This window comes from Clarias gariepinus, chromosome 8 (genome assembly GCF_024256425.1).
Source record: "Clarias gariepinus isolate MV-2021 ecotype Netherlands chromosome 8, CGAR_prim_01v2, whole genome shotgun sequence".
In the NCBI taxonomy this organism is placed as follows: domain Eukaryota; kingdom Metazoa; phylum Chordata; class Actinopteri; order Siluriformes; family Clariidae; genus Clarias; species Clarias gariepinus.
Window position 1 is genome coordinate 27930312 of NC_071107.1, and position 21415 is coordinate 27951726.

At 37.6% G+C, this 21415-nt stretch overlaps 1 protein-coding gene across 2 annotated transcripts in view; it reads left to right on the forward strand.

Moving 5' to 3' along the window:
- Window positions 1-294: 294 nt before the first annotated feature.
- golga4 (golgin A4) overlaps window positions 295-21415 on the forward strand; it is a 57046-nt gene continuing 35925 nt past the window's right edge. The window contains exons 1-8 of one of the 2 annotated variants that reach the window (XM_053501856.1): window positions 295-548; window positions 1491-1565; window positions 6521-6622; window positions 17175-17243; window positions 17435-17758; window positions 20191-20238; window positions 20447-20503; window positions 20993-21091. In XM_053501856.1, coding sequence (XP_053357831.1) covers window positions 471-548; window positions 1491-1565; window positions 6521-6622; window positions 17175-17243; window positions 17435-17758; window positions 20191-20238; window positions 20447-20503; window positions 20993-21091 — 852 coding nt within the window. In that variant the 5' untranslated portion in view covers window positions 295-470. The remainder of the gene's footprint in view (window positions 549-1490; window positions 1566-6520; window positions 6623-17174; window positions 17244-17434; window positions 17759-20190; window positions 20239-20446; window positions 20504-20992; window positions 21092-21415) is intronic. The other variant, XM_053501855.1, reaches the window with a different exon arrangement.

The window sequence follows — 21415 nt, forward strand, 5'->3', positions numbered from 1 at the left end:
AAGAGCTCTGACCAATGTACCTACAAAACTTTTATTTATTCATATAAATATAGCCTATATTTTATGATTTCCCACAGCCAGGGGGCGGGACAGGGTGTTGCTGTGAATGACATGGGTAGCTCTCTGAAATATTTTTTTTGAATGCGGAATGTCTGCCTATAATTCTTGTAATTTTTACGACTCATTATTTTTTTTTACGTTTTTAAAATAACTTTGCTAAACACTCACTAATACAACCACTCGGTCATGAGCTCTTTTGATGTTCCTTCGCCTTCGCCATCTTGTTTGAGCCTCGCGGGATGCCGTAGCTGCCTGTTTTTGCTCCACGTCGGCATCTGCGCACTGTTCGTCTTACCTGCGAAATGAGAAGCGACATAACAGCACCACTGACACTGTAAGCTGGATGCAGGTCCAGGCAATAATATAATACAAATAAAAAATTCTGTACATTTGCACCTGCTGTAGTAATCATGTTTAAGAAACTGAAGCAAAAAATTAATGAAGAACAGTCTCCACAGAGGAATGTCCTGTCACCACCACAGGCCCAGGTTAGTAGTCAGTTTAGCTAACACACTAAGCTAACACTGCTAGTTGCTCGGCAGAATAACTTTATCCTGCGGTTTGAGTCTCAGTCACAGCAGCGTTTTATTATACTGTACGGCGCAAAGTTGTTTTTGATACAAAAAATAAATCATAACGTTATGTTGTTGTCTTAAAGCCAGAGTTAGGGTGTTCACAGACGCTGTGTTTTGACCTAAAGCCTGTTAGATGGCATTTAAAAGAATTGAAAAGTCATGCTTAAAAACTAACTTAGTTTAGATGTTTGCTTGTGTGTGACCCGGCTATGTGCATTTTTAAATGTCAAGTACATTATCATAACAGCAGTGTTTTCCTCAGTTACGTTCCGAAACATTCCCGTATTTCGATGATGGACTGCTTAGGATTACGAACTATTAGCCAATCAGAGCGCAGGAGTGGATTTGAACAGCCAATCAAAATTCTGCACAGGCAGAACTCTACTTTCTGTCAACACATCCCTCTTTCATTTCACGCGTGGATTATTGATCATCGCGTCAAACAAACCAGTCCGACCAGCTACCTCCGAGTAACAAATCACAGCAGTTTTTGCCGCCCTAACGTGTATGTGTGTCAACATGGGGGACTCTCTGCTTAGTCAAGTGTGGACAACTTCCTTTAGATATATACTGTAAAGAGATCTGGACGGTAACGAAGTTAGTGTAATCCGTGGTAGTGGTTTTGCTTGCAGATGGCAGTGTGTGTTAGGACACCATGTCCTGTCCAGCAAGATATGTGCTTGTCAATGCAGTTAACAAAGCATTTATTGCTTAAAGTATGTTGATTGACTCCGGAAAATGTCACATTTGATTAATCATCACAGGTAGATTTTTGTCAAGTTCTTTCTGTCATGTCTATGTATCATGTTTTGCATTAATAAGCTTATGCCATATTATATGGCTGTCCCAAACTAGATAAATTCAGGTGAAAAGCATGGCAAACCACTATTACTGCGCCAGGATGCTCCTTCTTCCTCAAGTGACAGAGAGGTAAGAAATGAGAGATCTGCTTTTCTTTTCTTTTTTTTTTTTTACTTTAAAATCATTTGAACTTTCAGAACCAAATTTCTCACCCTACACTGTGAAAACCATGCAAACGTTTGTGTAAATGTTTATGCCATACAGGTTTACCCTTCTGCAGGTTGTACTACTAGCCATACCTACTCTATTTACTCTTTCAACACTGCTAGTTAGCTTCTAGTTTGTGGGCTTTGTGCTATTTAAAATTACATCCTGATGTTTAAAATTGTGTTTAACAAGAGTCTTGTTGCTCAGGATGTGTGCATGTGTGCTCTCTTTGTGGCATTAGTCATTTAATGAAAATTACATTTCAGTCTATTGAGCTTTTAATTTTTTTAATTTCATGATGTTGAAAGTAAACTCAGACATGATTCAGATATCATGTGGTGATAATGAATACATGACAAAAATGTAAAGATGTTGAGATGGGACTTTATCCTTTGCACAGACTCAATTATGTTCAAGCAGGGAGATATAAACTGGTTAATCATGTCAAACATTAAAATACAGCTTTTCCTAAAATTTTATCCCAGTCAACAGCACTTGGCATAATAATATATACATTCTATGTAATTGTGCATAAAGGTGTAATGGTATGGTAAAATCTGTTATTTCCTGTCCAACCAAAAAAAGGTGCCATTTGGATATAAATAACCAAATGCATAATAGAAACTTTAATTAGAATAAGGATGCACCAATACCACTTGTTGTCAGGCCAAGTACTTTTGGGTAGTTACTGATACAGTAACTGTACCAGTACCCGCAGTTGTCCCAGAGCACAATATGAACTTTTCGGGAATGCCGTATACCTGAAGCATATTACATGCACCTGCTATGGTTTTTAGAGTGAGCGCCTTGAAACTATTCTACATTTACATTGACTCTGAGGGTAATAAAAATCCCCATTAATCATTCTGATTTGCTTTTTCATACACTTAACCCATCAATTTTTGTTTTCTTTTTAGGGTAAGGAGAAATATTGAGTTACCTGCAGTCATGCTAGCTGGAAAAGCTATATACCATTACATATGTAGTAATTGTAATTAACAGTAAATACTTTCTGTGGGGAGGAAATTTTCTCTTTTCCCCTTGTCAGCTTGTTGAAAATTTTCATTCCTTTTTGATTTAAAAGGTTTAGAGATTTAAAAAATGTCTGCATTAGTAGCACTGTTTCTGTCATGTCATGAGTGTCATGACACAAGTTTAGATTTGTGTATGTATATGAGCTAATTTTTACTTGTGACAGTTATCTTTTTCGAGCTAAGTTTATAACACCATTGCATATACTGTACCAAATTAAATACATTGTTGTATTTCACTCTCAGTTTTGTCACTGTTGTCAGAGAACACACCTGTGGAAGGGGCTGGCAAACACACGAGACAATGAAAGACCAAGAGATGGGACAATCTATCTAGAGAGAGATGCACTACAAGCTGGCATACCAATTTAATCTTACTTAAAAGTGTTAAATTTAGAAACATGAGAACGCAAGAAGACCAGAATGCTTTTCCTGTAGTTCATGCACATGGTGATATTTTGTTCCTCTCATCAAAGTTGTCTACATTGAAATTTATGCAGTGACCACTGGCTCTGCCTTAAAGCGGTATGGGTGCAGATGTGTAGAAATTATTATATTATTGTAGATGCGTGCTGTTCTAAAGTGATGGTCATGTCACCATACGAAGGCTCTGGAGGCAGTGTTAGCTGACAGCTACCTGAAAGTAACTGAATAACCAGGTTATCACATTAATTGATGTTTTTCCTTCCTGGTGGCAAAGGCATATTTCATGATGAAAATGTCAAGATATAAAGATTCAGAATGCAGAATACAGGGCATAGCCAGATGTGAGCTAGAGCCGACCAAACAATTAGACCCATATTGGTGTGCATGTTTTTTCTCTTTTTTTGGGTGGCTGAGGGAAATGATTGTAAGCAATTAATCAACTAAAAACTATTTTATAATTAAAATAGATTTAAGTAAAAGAGGAACAAAAGTTAAGTAAGGCATAAAAAACTTAAAATATTTTGGAAAAAAGGTTTAACTACCTAACTGCAAAATCATTCTGCAGCAGTGTAAATGCAAATAGAAACAAAAATAAATAGGAGAAATACATGCATATATAGAGCGAACTTGTAACATTTAAATTCCAGATTTTTCATCTAAATGTAAAACAGCTTAAAACAAGGCACCTTTAATGTCAGACCATGCAGTTTCTAGCTGATCAAATGTAAATGAAGAGAGAGAGGCTTTAAGTAAATAACATTTAATAATGCTTTTTATAATTAAGCTCATAACTCATTATCATCACCAATTTGTTGCATTCCTCTTTTATTATGATTTTTCAGGCTTGTATTGGCAGCTTCTTTTGGTTATGTGTTTTAGGGGTTATTCCTCCGAGTCTGCTCCTTAGTCCTTTACCAGTAGGTGAAATTCCTGCTTAGTTAGATTATGGTCTGATGATTGATTTGGCCAGTCTAAAACTATTCTATTCTTCTGATATTTGTCTGATGTGTTGGCATTGTGTTTTGACCCATTGTCTTGTTGTATGATCTTTTTCCTGGTTAGATTGAATGTGTTTCTCTGTAAATTGGCAGACAAAATATTTTAGACTTTAGATTATTTTTCTGCTGCTTCTATCATTAGTTACATCATCATTTAAAAGCAGTCATGCAACCTCAAGCTATAACACTACCTCTACTATGCTAGACTGCTGTGCTTATATCTTTTGGATAATGAGTACTGTAGATTTTTTTTTCCTCCACATTTTGTAATTTCCATCACTTTGGTAGGGGTTAATCTTGGTTACAGGTCATTTGTGGTTCATTGCTGTATTACTTTGCACATTCCAATCTGGCCTTTAGGCTACATTTAAATTATAAGCCACATTGCTTAATTCTGTTTTTTGGTCGGATCAGATTTGCCTAATTATATGTGACATTTGTCTAATTCTTGACACGTCAGTCTTCTGAAATGGCATACATGCGCACATCAATGCATCTTTGCACACGTCATTAAGGCTAAAACACATCATGTGGCTGAGTTCATGTTAAAACTCATTAATTTCAAAACAATTGATGTGATTTCGGCAATATATGTATGGATGGATGGTTAGCTTGGGATTTTAAACTGTTTAATTTTTTCCCCTAAATTCTTCCAAATGCTGCATCCTCTGATTTTCTCATCAAAATGGCTTTATAAAATGGCTTATAAAATGGTTATAAAATGGCTTTCTTTGGTCCTCATGCTGGTTTATCTCATAGAACAGCAAATGTAGTCTGCATAGACTACATGTAAATGTAGACAAAACCCAGTGCTCCCATCAAGATTAGAAATTTCTATGTTTTAATTATTCAAACGTTCGATCTACCAGGGCACACCGAGGCAACAAGTCAATCAAATGTTCCAGTATGTTTGATCATTCAAAAAATGGGTGGGTTTAAACCAAAAAGGTGCCATGTTTTTAGCTGGTTTATACATCTAGATGCAAATATCTGAAAATAAAAGCTGAATTCTAATGTCATCTCACATTTACCATTTCATCTCTAAATGCCATCATTGTATAGCAAAAAAAACAATAACAACAACAAAAAAAAAACAGCCTAGCTAAGAAAAAGAATAGGTAATGAAATCCCATGATATTCAAACGACAATAGTGGGCCATATCAGATGCCATCTTTACCAGTCCAGCGCATGAATTCACTCCCTCAGCAGATAAATCACCTTGGACAGTCCGAGAGTAAAAAAAAACAAAAACAAAACTTGGTTGGTCTGGAGCCTCCTGACTTGGTGACTTGCTGCGGCACATAGTCAGAGGTCAGAGCACGGGTGTGTCAACAACCCAGTTTTTGTATGTGTCAGAATTTATATGTGTATGTGCAAGGAGTGTTCTAAGCCGCAGAAAAACATTTAAATCTTGCAAACATTTAAAGAAGGCTGTACATCCGCCAATCACAATCCCAGCTGAGGTGGCTTAGAGTCCACTGCAGTCTTTCCTGTGGACATTCAGGTAGTGGAACGTCTGATCCTTGAAAATTAATGGCCAACGTGCGGAACTGTACACACACTTATTTACCAACACCATTTGTACATTACAAGAACTTGGCTTGGAGATACTGGAGCAAGGTACAGCCCTTCCCGTGCTCAAAGCTATTTCCACATATGTATATCCAGTGTTTCAGATTTGATGCTGGCAATTATACTAAAAAAACAAAACAAAAAATCTACCTTGATGGAAAGGAAGCACCAGTCAAAAGCTTGAATAAGTACATTAGTTTAGCGGATATTTATATTTAGGAATAAAGGGTATTGTTACTCTCATAACTGTGTTCTCTTAGTCTGCACAATCAAAAGATCCTGATTTGACTTGAAAGGCTGTCATATGTATGTTTTCTGTATGTGTGCGTGCTTGCACACGTTTATGTACAGTATGTATAAAGTGTGCTTCACTGCTCCACAATGCCTAAGAAGGGTGCAAGGGTTCTAGCAGCTAGCACTTTACTAATATAAACCATTTGTTATCGACACATCACTGTTTTATTTCGGAGGAAAAATTCAAGTTTCAGTTATAACCGTAACCTGTTAAAATTCTTAATATTGCGGCAGTGCAATGTCCTGTAGGAATAATGCAATCATCATCTTGCACAGGTTTACAAGAACCTCAAGTGGTTGCTTGACTTGATCACAATACAAGCTAAATCAGATCGGAGGAAATTAGACATCAAACTTTTTATTAAGAACTTTTGGGTTTCAATGTTAAATTTTTTTCTGTCTCTTATTTCTTCTATCCTTATTTTGCATTTTCATGCTCTTACACATGGTGATGTTTTGTCATGGCTCTGTCTCTCCTTCTCCCCCAACTTCATGGCCTGCCCCAATCATTGTCTCATTTATTTATTTTGTGTATGTGTGTCGGGGTTTGGTCAGCTGCTGGCTGGGATGATAGCAGAGCCTGCTTTTCTTTCTGAATATACTATCTTTGCTCTGGACCATTCAAATCGACCCAAAGCGGCCCAGGTGTCTAGTGCGGTGAGTTCATTCTCACACCTTGCTTTTTTTCCCACCCGACAACCCGAACTAAACCCCAGTAAACCTGCTGCTTCTACCTGCCTTACCCCTTTAATGCGTTGCCTTTGAAGATTTGACCTAAAAGATGTTTCTGGATGTCTTGTCATCACCTGCTTGCATCTTTGTCATTTCCTCCCATTTTTTTATTTGCTCTCTTGCATAACTTCATAGCATTTCATCCTAACCTCTAAAACCTTGTCAGGTTTTTTAAACTGACAGTTGCTTGTGTGCTCTTTCCACTTTGATTATTCTTTATAACCTTTTCGAGTTTTTATTTCTAAGGAAATGAAGAATCCTTTTTTATACTTTTTTTCCCCCTCAAGCATAGTTCTTGCTTGCCTACTCATTTCCTACAGTTATGAGTAAAAAAAAAATTGTAATTTGCAGTTTACCCATAAGATTAGTTTCTGTCTGAGATCAGCAATTCTATGTATTGTTGCCCAATCAAGTTGTAGGTGTAGAAGGAACTGTTAAAAGAATTCCGTGTTAATTAGGCTGCTTTATGCTTTCTTTACAGAGTTTAGAAATGTGTGTTTTAAAAAACTTTATTTGTATATGCACTCCAGTAAGATCTGCACAACATAAATGCCAAATCATGAACCTTGATAAAGACTACTTGGTAAAAGGGCCTTGGTAAAAGAGGTCACATTTAGTTAGTCACATTTGATGTCAGAAATCTTGTGTAATATGTATATTAAAGTGGCATGCAAGTCTCTGTGTGCAGCTTATTTAGCCTGCACGTGCCAACCTGCAAAATTCTGTTCCTTACATGAAAATTACATGGGGCATCATAACAAAATGGTTGGATGAATGGCTAGATTGTTGGAGGTATTTATTTATAAACTTTGTACTAATTAAAGGTGGCCATTGTTGTGTGCAATTTTGTAAAATATATACAGGTATAAATGTGGGCATTATATGCTGTTTTTTTTTTTTTTTAGGGAAAAATTACCCACTTTTATTGTGGGTAAATAATTTAGTATATATATTTCGCATTTCATTCTCCAAGATTTCCTTATTTGTGAACGCATGTATTAATACAAGATCGTTTTAGGAACTTACCAAAGGCAGTGTTTAGGCAAACAGCTTCTTTAATCCCACCTATCTTGCATCCTTGGTCGTGGCACTCGTCATAAACACATGAGATTTAGATCTAACAACTGAAACTTTCTAATCTACCTGAATTCTCCACTGAGTCTTCTTTAGACATATTAAAGGGATCCGAACAATTTACTTTACTTGACCTGAGTGCTTTATTATTCTAAGAATATGCTAATTTGCTTTTTAATCCTGGGCTCTTTATATGCCTTTGTGGATGAGTATTTCCACCACTGTGAGAGCGAGGGGACAAAAGTGGTTTGTTGGTTTTGTTAATGTTACTGCGAACCTGAGATCTCTGATGCTCAGTTTTTAATATTTGATGTACAGTGATGATGAAAGGTTTTCTATATTTAATGTTTCATATTTATCTATTCATTAATCTAATCTAATCGATTAATCTTAAAATCAATTTTTTTGCCTTATCATTTTTATACACAATTCCCCACAATGACAAAGTAAAAACAGGTGTTTGGAGTGTTTTTTTGTAAATTTATAAAAATAAAAAAAAGGAAAGGAAAAAATACAAAGTATTCATTCCTTTTGTTGTGCTCTGCTGCATACAACTTGATTTGAGTCAATCTGTGCCTAATATTGGGTAAAGCACAGACCTAGAACATATTTGGAACAACCAAGGCAACGTTTACACTGTCAGTTAAATGTTACCCAATTCCGATTTTTTGCTCATATGTGACACATATCGGATATGTTCTATGCAAATGTAAACAGGAAAAAACGCATGCATTCCGATATTTTGAGATCGGTTTCAGGCCTCCTTCATATGTGCAAATAAATTCAGATATGTGCTAATGTGATTTTCGTGTAAACAGACAGATCAGATTTCCTGAGGCATTGTGTTCTGTACGTCATTAAAACTGCAACTTCTTCGCAGTTTATTGACATAATTTTATTCTCTGGTGGAAGCGCATGTGAAATGATAACATCGCAGGTGATATGGAAGAGGTAAACACTTGAATCGGATATGGGTCATAGTTGAAAGAACGTGTTAACAGACGGTCAAAAAAATAGGCAACAAATCAGAATTGGGCATTAAGACCTGCAGTGTAAACAGGGCTCAAGAGTCTTTCCACATCTGGCCTTTCATGTCTAATGTGACATGTCAAAAGAGGACAAATTGTTGGTGTGCGTCTTACTGGCACACTAGTGACCACGATGGAAAGTCTTTGTGATATATTAAGAGCCACGGTATCCAGGGAAAATTCAGCATACCACCAAGAAGAATGAACTACATCCTACAGAATTAACTGTGGACGCAAGAGGAAGCTGTCTGAAAGGAATGTCCGGGTGCTGACGCGGATTGCATCCAAAACCAACATAAAACCACAGCTGCCCAACTCACTGCAGAATTAAATGTGCACCTCAGCTCTCCCGGGAGAGTTACGGTTTGGACCCAAAAAAGCGTACTACCCAAACTGTTGCATGCCCAGAGCGGAGCATGGGGGTGGATCAGTGATGGTTTGGGCTGCAATATCATGGCATTCCCTAGGCCCAATACTTGTGCTAGATGGGTGCGTCATTGCCAAGGACTACTGAACCATTCTGGAGGACCATGTGCACCCAATGGTTCAAACATTGTATCCTGAAGGCGATGGCGTGTATTAGGATGATAATGCACCAATACACACAGCAAGACTGGTGACAGAGTGGTTTGATGAACATGAAAGTGAAGTTGAACGTCTTTCATGGCTTGCACAATCACCAGATCTAAATATTATTGAGCCACTTTGGGGTGTTTTAGAGTCAGGAAACGTTTTCCTCCACCAGCATCATGTAGTGACCTGGCCACTATTCTGCAAGAAGAATGGCTCAAAATCCTTCTGGACACTGTGCAGGACTTGTAGCTGTCATGCCATAGACGAATTGATGCTGTATTGGCCGTAAAAGGAGGCCCTACACCATACTAATTAATTACTGTTGTCTAAAACCAGGCGATTTAGTTTCATTGTCCAACTCCTGAACATACATACATTGTACTGTACACTATTATTATTATATATTTTTTCTACCCATACCCCTCCACACACCCCACAAACAAAAAAACTACAAAAATTAGCCAGTTAGCAGAAACAGAAATAAGAGAAAAAATTTAAAAATTACAAAAATTACACATCAAACAAAAAAAGGTACTTTTTCAAAGTATTAGAAAAAGAAACTAAAAATAAGTATTTTATTACAGATCCAATTTATCTGCATCAGTATTTTCAAAGTGGTTCATAAGTGGTTGCCAGACATTATAAAATTCCTGAGTTAGATCCCTTTATGGAATAGTAAATCTTTTCTAGATGAATAAAATACAAGACCTATTTAATCCAGTGAGCACCCACTCCTTCGACTTCTTCCACTTAAATAGGATCATTCAAATTCAAATTTTATTTGTCACATACACAGTCATACACATTACGATATACAGTGAAATGCTTACACGACTGTCAGTGACCTTAAAAAATAAAAGCTTATACATAGGAAAATAAATATGAATAAAAGAAATACCTTAAGAATAAAAATTAACTAGTAAAATATACTGTACAAAAAATATACTGTAATAAAAGAAATATGTTAGAAAATAAGATTACCTACTGAAATGAGAACAAAATATTAATATAACAGATATAGAAATATAGAAAAGAAAATGGAAATAGAAATTTGTCAAGAACAGAAATTTATAAGTTTGAAATGGCTCTGATGTGCAAATATGCATAAAAAAGTGACTTTGTGAGTGTCTTATTTAAAGTGATTTGTGCAGTGGTCCATAAATGAGAATATAAAAATATAAAAATATAAATATGAAAATATAAATTTGAAAATATAAATATGTAGTGCAAAGTGTGCATGAATGTGTCCAGAGTGGCCATGGATGCCCAGTCAGTGTTGGATGTTGCAAAAAGATATTAGTCCTGTGTTGTGTTGTGTTGTGGTTGAGAGACCTTATTGCCTGCGGGAAGAAGCTTCTCCTCAGTCTCTCTGTTTGGCCTTCAGGGAGCGGAAGCGCTTTCCAGACCGCAACAGAGAGAACAGTCCATTGTTGGGATGGCTAAGGTCCTTCACTATCTTCCTGGCCTTGGTCCAGCACTGCTTGCTGTAGATTAAGTGCAGGTCAGGAAGCTCGGTGCGGATTCATCGCTCAGCTGATCGCACCACCCTCTGTAGAGCTCGTCTGTCCTGCATGGTGCTGTTTCCAAACCAGGTTGTGATGTTTCCCGTCAGGATACTCTCTATGGTGCAGGAGTAAAAATTCCTGAGCACCTTAGAGGGCAGTCTGAAGTCTCTCAAACGTCTTAGGTGGTAGAGACGCTGCCGGGCCTTTTTCACCACGGTGTTGATGTGACAGGACCATGATAATGGATGTGAACACCGAGGTATCGAAAACTGTCCACTCTCTCCACTCTCTCCTGTTGATGACGGGGGTCTGGTAGTTCCTCTTCTGCTTTTTACAATAGTCCACTATCAGCCCCTTTGTCTTGCTGACGTTCAGGAGGAGGTTGTTCCTCTGGCACCATTTCTACAGATTTCCAATCTCCTCTAGGTAGGCCGACTCATTGTTGTTGGTGATTAGGCCCACCACGTTTGTGTCGTCAGCAAATTTGATGACACTGACACATAGATGAGCTGAGTCCCAGGTGCTCCAGCTTGGTGGTGAGTGTGGAGGGAATTATGGTATTAAATACAGAGCTGAAGTCGATGAAGAGCATTTTCACATAATTCCCTCTCCGAGTGTCCAGGGGAGTAAGTAATGTGTGAAGGAGATAAGAGATTGCATCGTCTGTGGAACGGTTCGGGCGGTATGCAAACTGTAATGGGTCGAGTGTGTCTGGTAGTGAAGAAATAAAGTCTCTGACCAGGCGTTCAAAGCACTTCATCACTACTGAAGTGAGGGTTACAGGGCGATAGTCGTTGAGGGAAGCAGGATGAGGTTTCTTCGGGACAGGAACAATGATGGACTCTTTGAAGCATGTGGGGATCACCGACTGAGATAAAGAGATGTTGAATATCTCAGTGAACACCGGCGCTAGCTGGTCTGCGCAGGCTCTGAGAATACGGCCCGAGATGCCGTCTGGTCCTGCTGCTTTCCTGGTGTTCACTTTGTTGAAGGCTCTCCTCACGTCATGCTCGGAGATGATGAACGCGCTTCCGGTGCTGGCAGTGTCTTCCTGTCTGCAGCCATTAGCGCCGCTAGCATTATCATTGCTAGCGTCTTTAGCTGCAGCCTCGAAGCAAGCATAGAAAGTGTTCAGGACTAATCTTAAAGGGGATTAATACAGGAAACTGTGCTATATTGTTTTTAATTGGCATAATTTCTCCTTTTTTTAAGATTAACCTTGTAGCCAAATATTTCACCGAAGTCTTTCAAGAGATCCACAAGTTTTGGTAGGGTACAGAGAGTATCAGATATGAAAAGCAGCATGTCATCCGCATAAAGGGAAACTTTGTGTTCCACATTCCCATGAGGGATTTTTTAATATTGGCATTTTTTTTTATGCAATAGCCAATGGTTCAATAGCCACAGTAGAGAGAAACCCCTGTCTTTTACAACGCTGAAGCTTAAAGAAAGAGGATAAGTTGTTATTTGTCCGAACAGCAGCTAATGGGGATGAGTATAGCACTTTTATCCATTTAGGGCCAAAACCAAATTTATTAAAAGAAAATCCCAATAAAATCGATCAAATGCTTTTTCAGCATTAAGGGAAATAATTGTTTTCAAATTGTCAGATAGAGATGGGTTATAGATAACATTTAACTGCAGTCAAGAGGGTTCTTTTCCTTCTTTAAAATTAAAGAGATAACTGCTTGGCACATAGAGCTATGGAGGTAATGATCCAGAGGAAAAGCTTTTTTGGAAAACAAAAGCCAACAGAGGAGAGAGCTGATTGGAAGAAAAGGATTTTATTTCTGTATCAGATATAGACTTATCTAATTGTGAAGCTGTATCTACACTTATTGTAGGAAAACATACATTTTGAAAAAAGGCCTCTAATGTCGAGGTATCAGCAGATAAAGAGGAGCAGTATATTGATTGTCTATTGATTTGTTTAAAATTAACAGTGCACTTTGTAATCATTTTTTATTTTGGGTATAGCTTGTTTAGCCGATCGCTGCCGCAACAGATTTGTCAACAGTCTACCTGTTTTTTCCCCGTGCTCATAAATTGAGAAGCGTGTTTTTGAAACCTACCGCATGTTTTGTCGAAATTTTATTATATTCTACTTGTAATAGTAGGCGTTGTTTAAGGATAGTTGGTGTAGGTGACACACTGTATATTGAATGCAATTCATTTATCTTATCTGCTAATTTTGTAAATTGTTCGGTGGTCTCCTTATTTTGTTTTGCACAAAATGAAATAATCTGCCCCCTTAGATATGCCCTTAAGGATTCCCATACTGTTAAGGATGACATACCTGGAGTTTGATTGACATTAAAAAAAACAACTACTCCATCTCTGATCTCATAAAGATCACAAACTTTTCATCTGAAAGAAGAAGAAGGAGAATAGGAGAATAAAATTTGTATTTTCTTTTAGTAGGATTTCGGAAACGCCATACATCTGCCTATCCGTAAGCCTTCAAAAAAAACTTTATAACTTGGAAAAAAATGCTGTTTTCGTGGTAGGAGTTTTTTTTAGAAGAACTGCGATCTAAAACAGTGGAAAGAATGCAGTTTGTTTATTTATTTTGGGGGGATTTTTTTTCAGATTTTCACCCTAATTTAGTCGTGTCCAATTCCTCCCCGTCACTAGGAGGCTCCCACATTAATGCTACTACTACTACTCAGTCGGGAGGGCCGAAGACTATCACATGTTTCCTCCGAACCACGTGACGCCAGCCGATCGCATCTTTTCGAACTGCTTGCTCATGCACCGTTGAGGGCGGCGCAACACACTCTGAGGACAGCGCTATCCTCTCCTTCCGCTTGCGTGAGCTCACAGACGCCGCTGATTGGCTGTAGAGCCTTGATTAATGTGGGAGCAATAAGTACCTCTCATCCCTACCCTGTGAGAGAGCACAGCCAATCAGCTCTCTCTAGGCTTCCGGCTGCGAGAGGTTACAGCATCACTCGGGAATCGAATCAGCGATCTTTACCACTGATGCTTTACCACTGTGCCACTAGGAGGCACAGAATGCAGTTTATATCACCTATGATAAGGTGATGGGTTGTCATATTTGGGATCTGAGGGAGAAAGTTATCAAAAAAAAACTTCATCATCCCAATTGGGTACATAAACATTGGCCAGAGTAAGTGGGAGCCTTTATACTTGCCCATCTACATTAATGTAGCGGCCCGCGGTATCTGCATTTACAGTTGTTGCTTCAAATTTTTATTAATTAGAATAGCAGCCCCCCTCCCTTTAGAGCGGAAGTTGGAGTGATATACTTGTCCGATCCACCCCTCCCTTAGTTTCTCAGGAAGAAAAGCAATATCAGCTTTCAAGTTTTGCAAATGAATAAGAACTTTTTCCCTTCTCACAGGGTGATTAAAAAATTTTAAATTCCAACTGACAAAATTATTCATCCATTAGCCTGCTGGAAGATTGTCTGTAATCCTAATCCCGTGCAAATCAGCCATGTCTGTAATTTGTAAAGTAAAAATTTCACCGCAAAATAGTACACAATTAAACGGGGAGGTTCTCGTTAAAAATCGAGGATAATGTGTTACAAATAACGAGCTATCTAAAGCTCGAGCTATTAGATTTTAGCCTGGTGAAATGTAAATGACACAGCGCGATAACTATATTTGTTTCTTTTTTTTTTTTATCCATCCAACCATAAATCCATAAATTCTCTCTCTGCCTTACACAGTCTGCATACAAACACAACAACACTATTAAGAGGCACACACATTGGGATATATACTGTATATCCGGGAGATAAGTCAGGCTTTGCTTATCCCTACAAATGCGCCACAAGAAACTCAGATGTGCGGGTGTAATTTTTAAATCACACGAAGTCCCCAGATAATACTTATCCCATGCAAATAGTACATTAGTCAGACAGGTAACAAAAAACCCAGGGGTCATTATAAAGGAGATTCTGAGTTTTCTTGTGGAGATGGGCATGTTTTACAAGGGGACATCCATCAATACAGTACTATACCAATCAGGCCTCTATGGTACAGTGGCCAGACAGAAGCCATTCCTGATTAAAAGGCGCATGACAGCCTGCTGAAGCAGAAAATCCTCTGAAGCACTCTGAGACCATGAAAAGCAGAAATCTCTGTTCTTATGACAAAATGGTCAAACTATTTGAAATAAGGGATTCAGGCACCTCATTAAAATTATCCCTGGGTTTTAGCATCATTTTCTGGGCACATTTATCTGCAGCTGGGACTGTGAAACTAGTCAGAAAACAAAAGGATGCAGAAAATTAAAGAGCAGTCCTAATTGATCTTCTCCAGAGTGCTCAGGGTCTCAAACTGGATTAACAGTTAACATTTCAACAAGGCAAATACCAAAATCATACCACACAGGAGTAGAATAAGAACAACTCATCAAAAAAAATCATGGAGTGGCCCAGCCAGAGTCCAGACCTGAATCCAATAGAGCAACTCTTGAGAGACCTGAAAATGCCAGTGTACTGATTCTACCCATCTATCTAGCTTGCATTATTCTGTCAAGCTTGCAGCAAAATTCAAATGCTCAATCGAGTCATTGCTGCCAAACGTGCTTTATCCAAGTACATAGTGATGGGTGTGAATGCTTCTGTAAATGAGATGTCTTTTTTTTTTTTTTAAATAAATAAATTAACAAAACACTCTAAACACATACTTTTCAAAGGTTGTGTGTAGAATGATAAGACGGGGATTTGGATCAATTTAAAGAAATGTGTGACTTTCCGTCAGCACTGTATTTACATTAAAACTTTGGTGCTAGCATGTTGGATTAAATTAGGGCTGCAACTAACGATTATTTTAATAGTTGATTAATCTGTTGATAATTTTTCCCCCTGATTAATCGATGAATCTGATAAAAAAACAAGAAAAGCATTTATTTCCAACTCTTTATCCAAAAACAGAACTAAAATCTTCAGAAAGTGCCCAAACATATTGATCCTTGAGCTGTTATAATAAAATAAAATAAAATAAAAATGGACAAACACAAAAAACATAGACATGTATGCTTTACATCTGCCAAATATATACAGTGGAACCTTGGATACGAGCGTAATTCCTTCCGGAAGGGGGCTCGTATTCCAAAACACTCGTAAACCAAATTTAATTTTAAACACACTAACAGAATCACTGCTGTAAAGTAAAAATAAAACAAACTAACTTGCACTTAAGCTTTCTAGAGCAGAGAGAAAGAGTGCGTGTGTGTCTGTCTGGGAAGGAGAAAGTTGGAGCGGTCTGTGTCTCTGTGTGTGTGGGGCACGGTGTCCAATGACGTGCGCGCACACAGACACACACAGCAGGCAAAGAGCAGGCTAAGCCTTGAGCAGAGAGAAAATGGATTTTTAACGTCTCTAATGAGACTTGCTTCTAGTTTACACGCGCGCTGTACACACTCATACGGGCACAAAATAAATTGTTTCACGCACACACATATAGTCACAGTGTTAAAGTAAGCAGTACACTCGTGCACGGATGTTGATTATACCAGTTAGCGACGCGCACTTTGACCCAGCAGGGAAGACGATTACCCGATGACGGATTTCTTTCTTACCTCCATGTCCGCTGGTTTTTTTTTTTTTTTGCTCGGCCTTGTCTATGAGGCGCCAAACTCTTCTAGCATCAGTGCGTGAGACCGAGTGTGTTCACTTCGCTCCGCGCTCAAATTAAGTTTTTTTTAAATAATCAAATGTCTCCACGTCATGCGACACAACGAATCGATTATGAAATTCGTTGCCAGCGCTTTTAGTAATCGATTTTTATCAGTTTAATCGATTTATGGTTGCAGCCCTGGATTAAATGTGTTGGGGGAATAGTCTTGTTTCTTAGTGTTTATTTTTCCCAGCCTTGAGTTTGCTCTGTAGATTATTTGGTCTAGGCTATATAAAGTTCGATAGAGTTTATTGTGGTGAGGATTTTGTGCATCTACACACATGCTACTCATCAGTGACTTGCATTAATTAGTCTGGCTGGACTTTCTCCAGTGACATTTGTCATAAACTGAAAAATGTGCTTTTTTAAACTTGTCTTCATGTTCAGTCTAATTGGGACAGTTTTGTGGCGTTCTGGCTGCTTTATTCACAGTGTAACTGGTCTGTTGTCTTTAATCCAGTGCTTTCTTTCATGGTGCTAGGACTGCATGTGGGTGCAGCCAGAAGCCCTTGCATTGCTCATTGCAATATTAATATTGCATCTACAGTAATCAGGGTGCATTCAGCTATAGTAATAGTTTACTAATAGATTACAACTATTAAACTTTTTTTTTCACTGATAATTTCTTCATTTCTGTCCTCTTTAGACCATTACTAAAAAAGCAGTTGGTTCTTCCAGTGAAAGCATGAATGGAGATGGCGCTGCATCTCCCTTGGCAAGTAGCACAACAATTTGATATTGCTGTAGAAGCACATCTCGGACAGCGTTACCTAACAAATAAAAATAACAGTTTTTAATATACACTTAATTGACATTTACATCTTGATTATGATGTCCTTTTGTTGTGTTGCTGTATGATTTAAGTGGTACAAGCCTTCACACTGTCATTTATCCTGTCTCATTCAGAGGGAGGAGTCACAGTCTCTTGCACAGAAGCTGCAGCAGAGGGTGTCCTCAGTTGAATCTCTTTTTCGGGTTTCCGGACGTGCTGAGGGGCTTTTCCGCTCTGGATCGAGGGACAGTCTGGTTCGTAGCTCGTCACGGGAATCCCTCACTCCTCTGGGGGAGAATGAGGTCCCAGGATCCCCTGCTTTCGACCCTCCATTGGACATTGAGAGTGAAACTGAAGATGCGCCTGCCAATGCAGAGGCTCTGTCCAAAGACCAACTCTTATATCGACTTCATAGGGTGGAAAAGAGCCTTGCGAACTATAGAGGGAAATACTCTGAGGTATTTGCAAAGTCTGAAGTAAATGCCAGACTGTAACATGTTAGACATTTTTTGAGACTTTAGAAAAATAAAGTCTCAAAAATGTCTAACATGTTACAGTCTTAATTAAAACAATATTGCAATGTTTTGTAACTACATTAGGTAGCCAACGTATGTAATTTATATCCACTGTCCAGCCAAAATAAAAAATAGTTCAGCTTTTTAGTTAGTTCAATATTATATAATTTATTTTCGTCTAATTTTGCAATAATTTTACTTGAGATCTTGATTTGTCTTCTCTAGCAGATGCCTAAGCTGTTCAGTGGCATGTGTGGATACGATTCCTCATGCATCCAACTCAAGTTGAAACTTTTTTTTTTAGTTAGTCTCACTAACAAGTGGTTTGCTCGTGGGCACATAGCTGTTTAGCCTCACTCCATTTTTAACAATGTAATAACAACCATTTAGTGATTTTTTATTTTTTAATTCCTTTTTTTTTTTAAACCAGTCATTAATGGGGTTTTTTTCTGACCACATTTTGTTTAGTAAGTTGACAGTTGACCACTATCCATCCAAAATTTAATAATGTATTGGGTTGAGTCCTTAACCCAATTTTAGTTTTCTTTGCTTGTTACAAGCCCATAATTTTAGTCTTCTAAAACACAGTAACATCTTTTCAATGACAACAGGATTTGTCTCCAAACATGGTTGTTTAAGAAGTTGGAAGCTTGCTGCATCAGTTAGGGTTTAAAAAAAGGTTGCAAGCAGCAATATATTAATCATTGCAGTAGTGCTATAGCTATTGAATATTTTAGTAATCGTGTATTCTACCAAAAATGTAATCGATTAATCAAGTAATCAGATAAAATGTACTTTTGCTTAATTAAACAGCAATGTAAAATATACAAGAGAAGATTAATTAGTTTTCTTTTTAAAACATCTACTTTTATGTTTTAAATGCCTACAGCATTTTATCAAAAGTAAACATTGTCATCATTCACAATACAAGAAATATCTTAAAGTTGACTGAGATAAATTAAGTGCATTACAGTGCCATACGTTCTTATTGTAAAGCCTTTTCTCAGATGCAAAAACTAAAAAAAGGTATTTCAAATGACTTTAAGTATAAAAAAAAAACTAAGGCTCACATCAAAATAAATAATTATAAAAAACACTAAGTTGTGCAACATAACTTTCAGAACTAAATGTTTTAAAATCTACATCTTAGGCACAACATAAGCCTTTACTGACAATTTCTGTCATTTTCTCTTGCTGGTTTCTTCATCTCTTTTGCTCGTTGATATTTTTATCGGTCCTTTCCATTTTGCTGCCTGCAACAGAACGCTACCTCAAATCAATACACAGCTGTTTGCGTCTCCTTTTGCTTTTTTGGTTGACGTAAATGCTTCTTCTTCGTCAGTGTTTACTGTCGGCTTGCATCCGAAAGCGCGCTGTGTCATGCCAAACAAATAATTGCGCAAAAACATAACGCAACCTTTTACAATTAATTAAAAGAAGCTTCAAGGCAGAAGATTTTGCCATGATCATTTTTCGTAATCGAATTACTCGAGTTACTCGAGGAATCGTTTCAGCTCTACATTGCAGTGATTATCTAGTTTAAGGCTTTAAATCATTTAGACACCTATTCAGTCACTCATCGTCTATACCGCTTTATCCTGGGTACAGGGAGTTTGTCAAAGTTTACAATAAGAATAAATCTAATTAAAAGGATTTTTAACTAGGTTTATTCAGGGCACACACAAACTCTCTCACACACACACACACACACATTACGGGCAATCTGGGAACGCCACTTAGCCTAACCTTCATTGGAATGTGGGAGGAAACTTAAAGGGAACCCACCAAACTCCATGAGAACATGCAAACTCCATGCACACAGACATCGAATTGAACCTGGAACCTGGAGGTGCGATGTGACAGTGCTAACCATTTAACCACTGTGCCACCTTAAAATTTTATATATTTTTTTTGCTGAGCAGCATGTCTTTGTTCTACATGTTAATATAAAAAGGCTGAACAACGGTGGCACCTATTATTTAGGGATCCTCAAATATGGAAAAAATCATCACAAGTATTTTGATTAGTGTTGAGGTCATGACTCATTGACCTTGGAAACATTGTGCACTTATTAAACTTCAAAACAAAAAGGGTTTTATTTTTTATTTTAAATAAATAATAATAATAAAAAAGATAAATGCCACCGCCTGTCTGAGAATGCCGGGGGGGCGGTGGGTGGGGGCATGTAAGTGATGAGCGAGAGTGCAAGACTGTAAAACATGGATGCGCTGGATTTGTGACACAAATTTTGACATTTTACTTTTTCCAGGACTTTCTTGAATTTTATAATAGAAAATAAGTAAACATATTGGAAAGGACATTGCATGATGAGTTTACTTAATTTTGTTCTGCCTTTTCTCTTTACTTTCCACTAGCTGGTAACAGCCTACAGGACAGTACAAAGAGATAAAGATAAAACACAGGTAATTTATATATGACTAATTTGGTCTGGCCACAGTGATTATTTTTAAACAAATATGTGCATATGTTCTCACAGTATTAACAACTGTCACAAAATATTCTGAAGACTAAACATCTGACTTTGATTACCAGTTGGTCTATGCACATTTTTTTTATGCCATTAAAGGTGATTTGTGATTTTTAAAAGATGTTTATCATCTTATTTCTCAGGCAATCCTCAGTCAGAGTCAAGACAAAGCGCTACGGAGAATAGGGGAGCTCAGAGAGGTATGACCATGCACTCACCAACTTATTTTTTCCTTCTAAATTTATTTTACCTTCAGCTGAATAGAAGCAGAAGGCTTTTTATTGGATTTTGTTATTGGTAATCTTTAGTTCTTTCATGAATCATGGACAATAAGTAATGGTAATATGGATAATATGGGACATGAGCTTGTGGTTATTGTAAAGTTAGTTGTTTCCCATTTTATATTTAATTAAATTTTATTTGTATAGCGATTTTTAACAATTGACATTGTCGAAAAGCAGCTTATAGAAAAATTAAAGTATGTATGAACTGTGAATGTGTATGAATCAATATGATAAGACTGATGAGCAAGCCGAGGACAACGGCGACAGTGGTTGAGAAAAAAACCCCTGAGATAGCAGTAGGAAGAAACCTTGAGAGGAACCGGACTTAACAGGCAACCCATCCTCATTTGGGTGAAAACGGATAGCAAGGATTTTAACCATTCAATACTGTGTCTGTGTGTCCAGGAGCTGCAAATGGATCAGCAGGCTAAAAAGCATCTGCAAGAGGAGTTTGATGCTGTTCTAGAGGAAAAAGACCAAATGATTACTGTCCTGCAGACTCAAGTATGTGTTTTTACTAGGGTTGTCAATATTAACATGTTAAAGCATGTGATTAATCTAGAAATTATAAAGCATTGCTATTTTTTACGCAGATTAATTATATGACCAAGTTTGACCCTAATGGCTTCCCATAATCACAGCACAGCTCTCTGGCGCGTTAGATTGCTCATTACATCAAAAAAGTAATCTAAGTACTCTACACCCAACACTGCTAAGAAAACATCATAAGATGTGCTGAACAGCAGGTTTAAAAAAATAAATAAACAAACCGCTTCTAGATGAAAGTTTAAATAAAACCAAAGTTGTGTGGTACAGCTAACCTGGGTT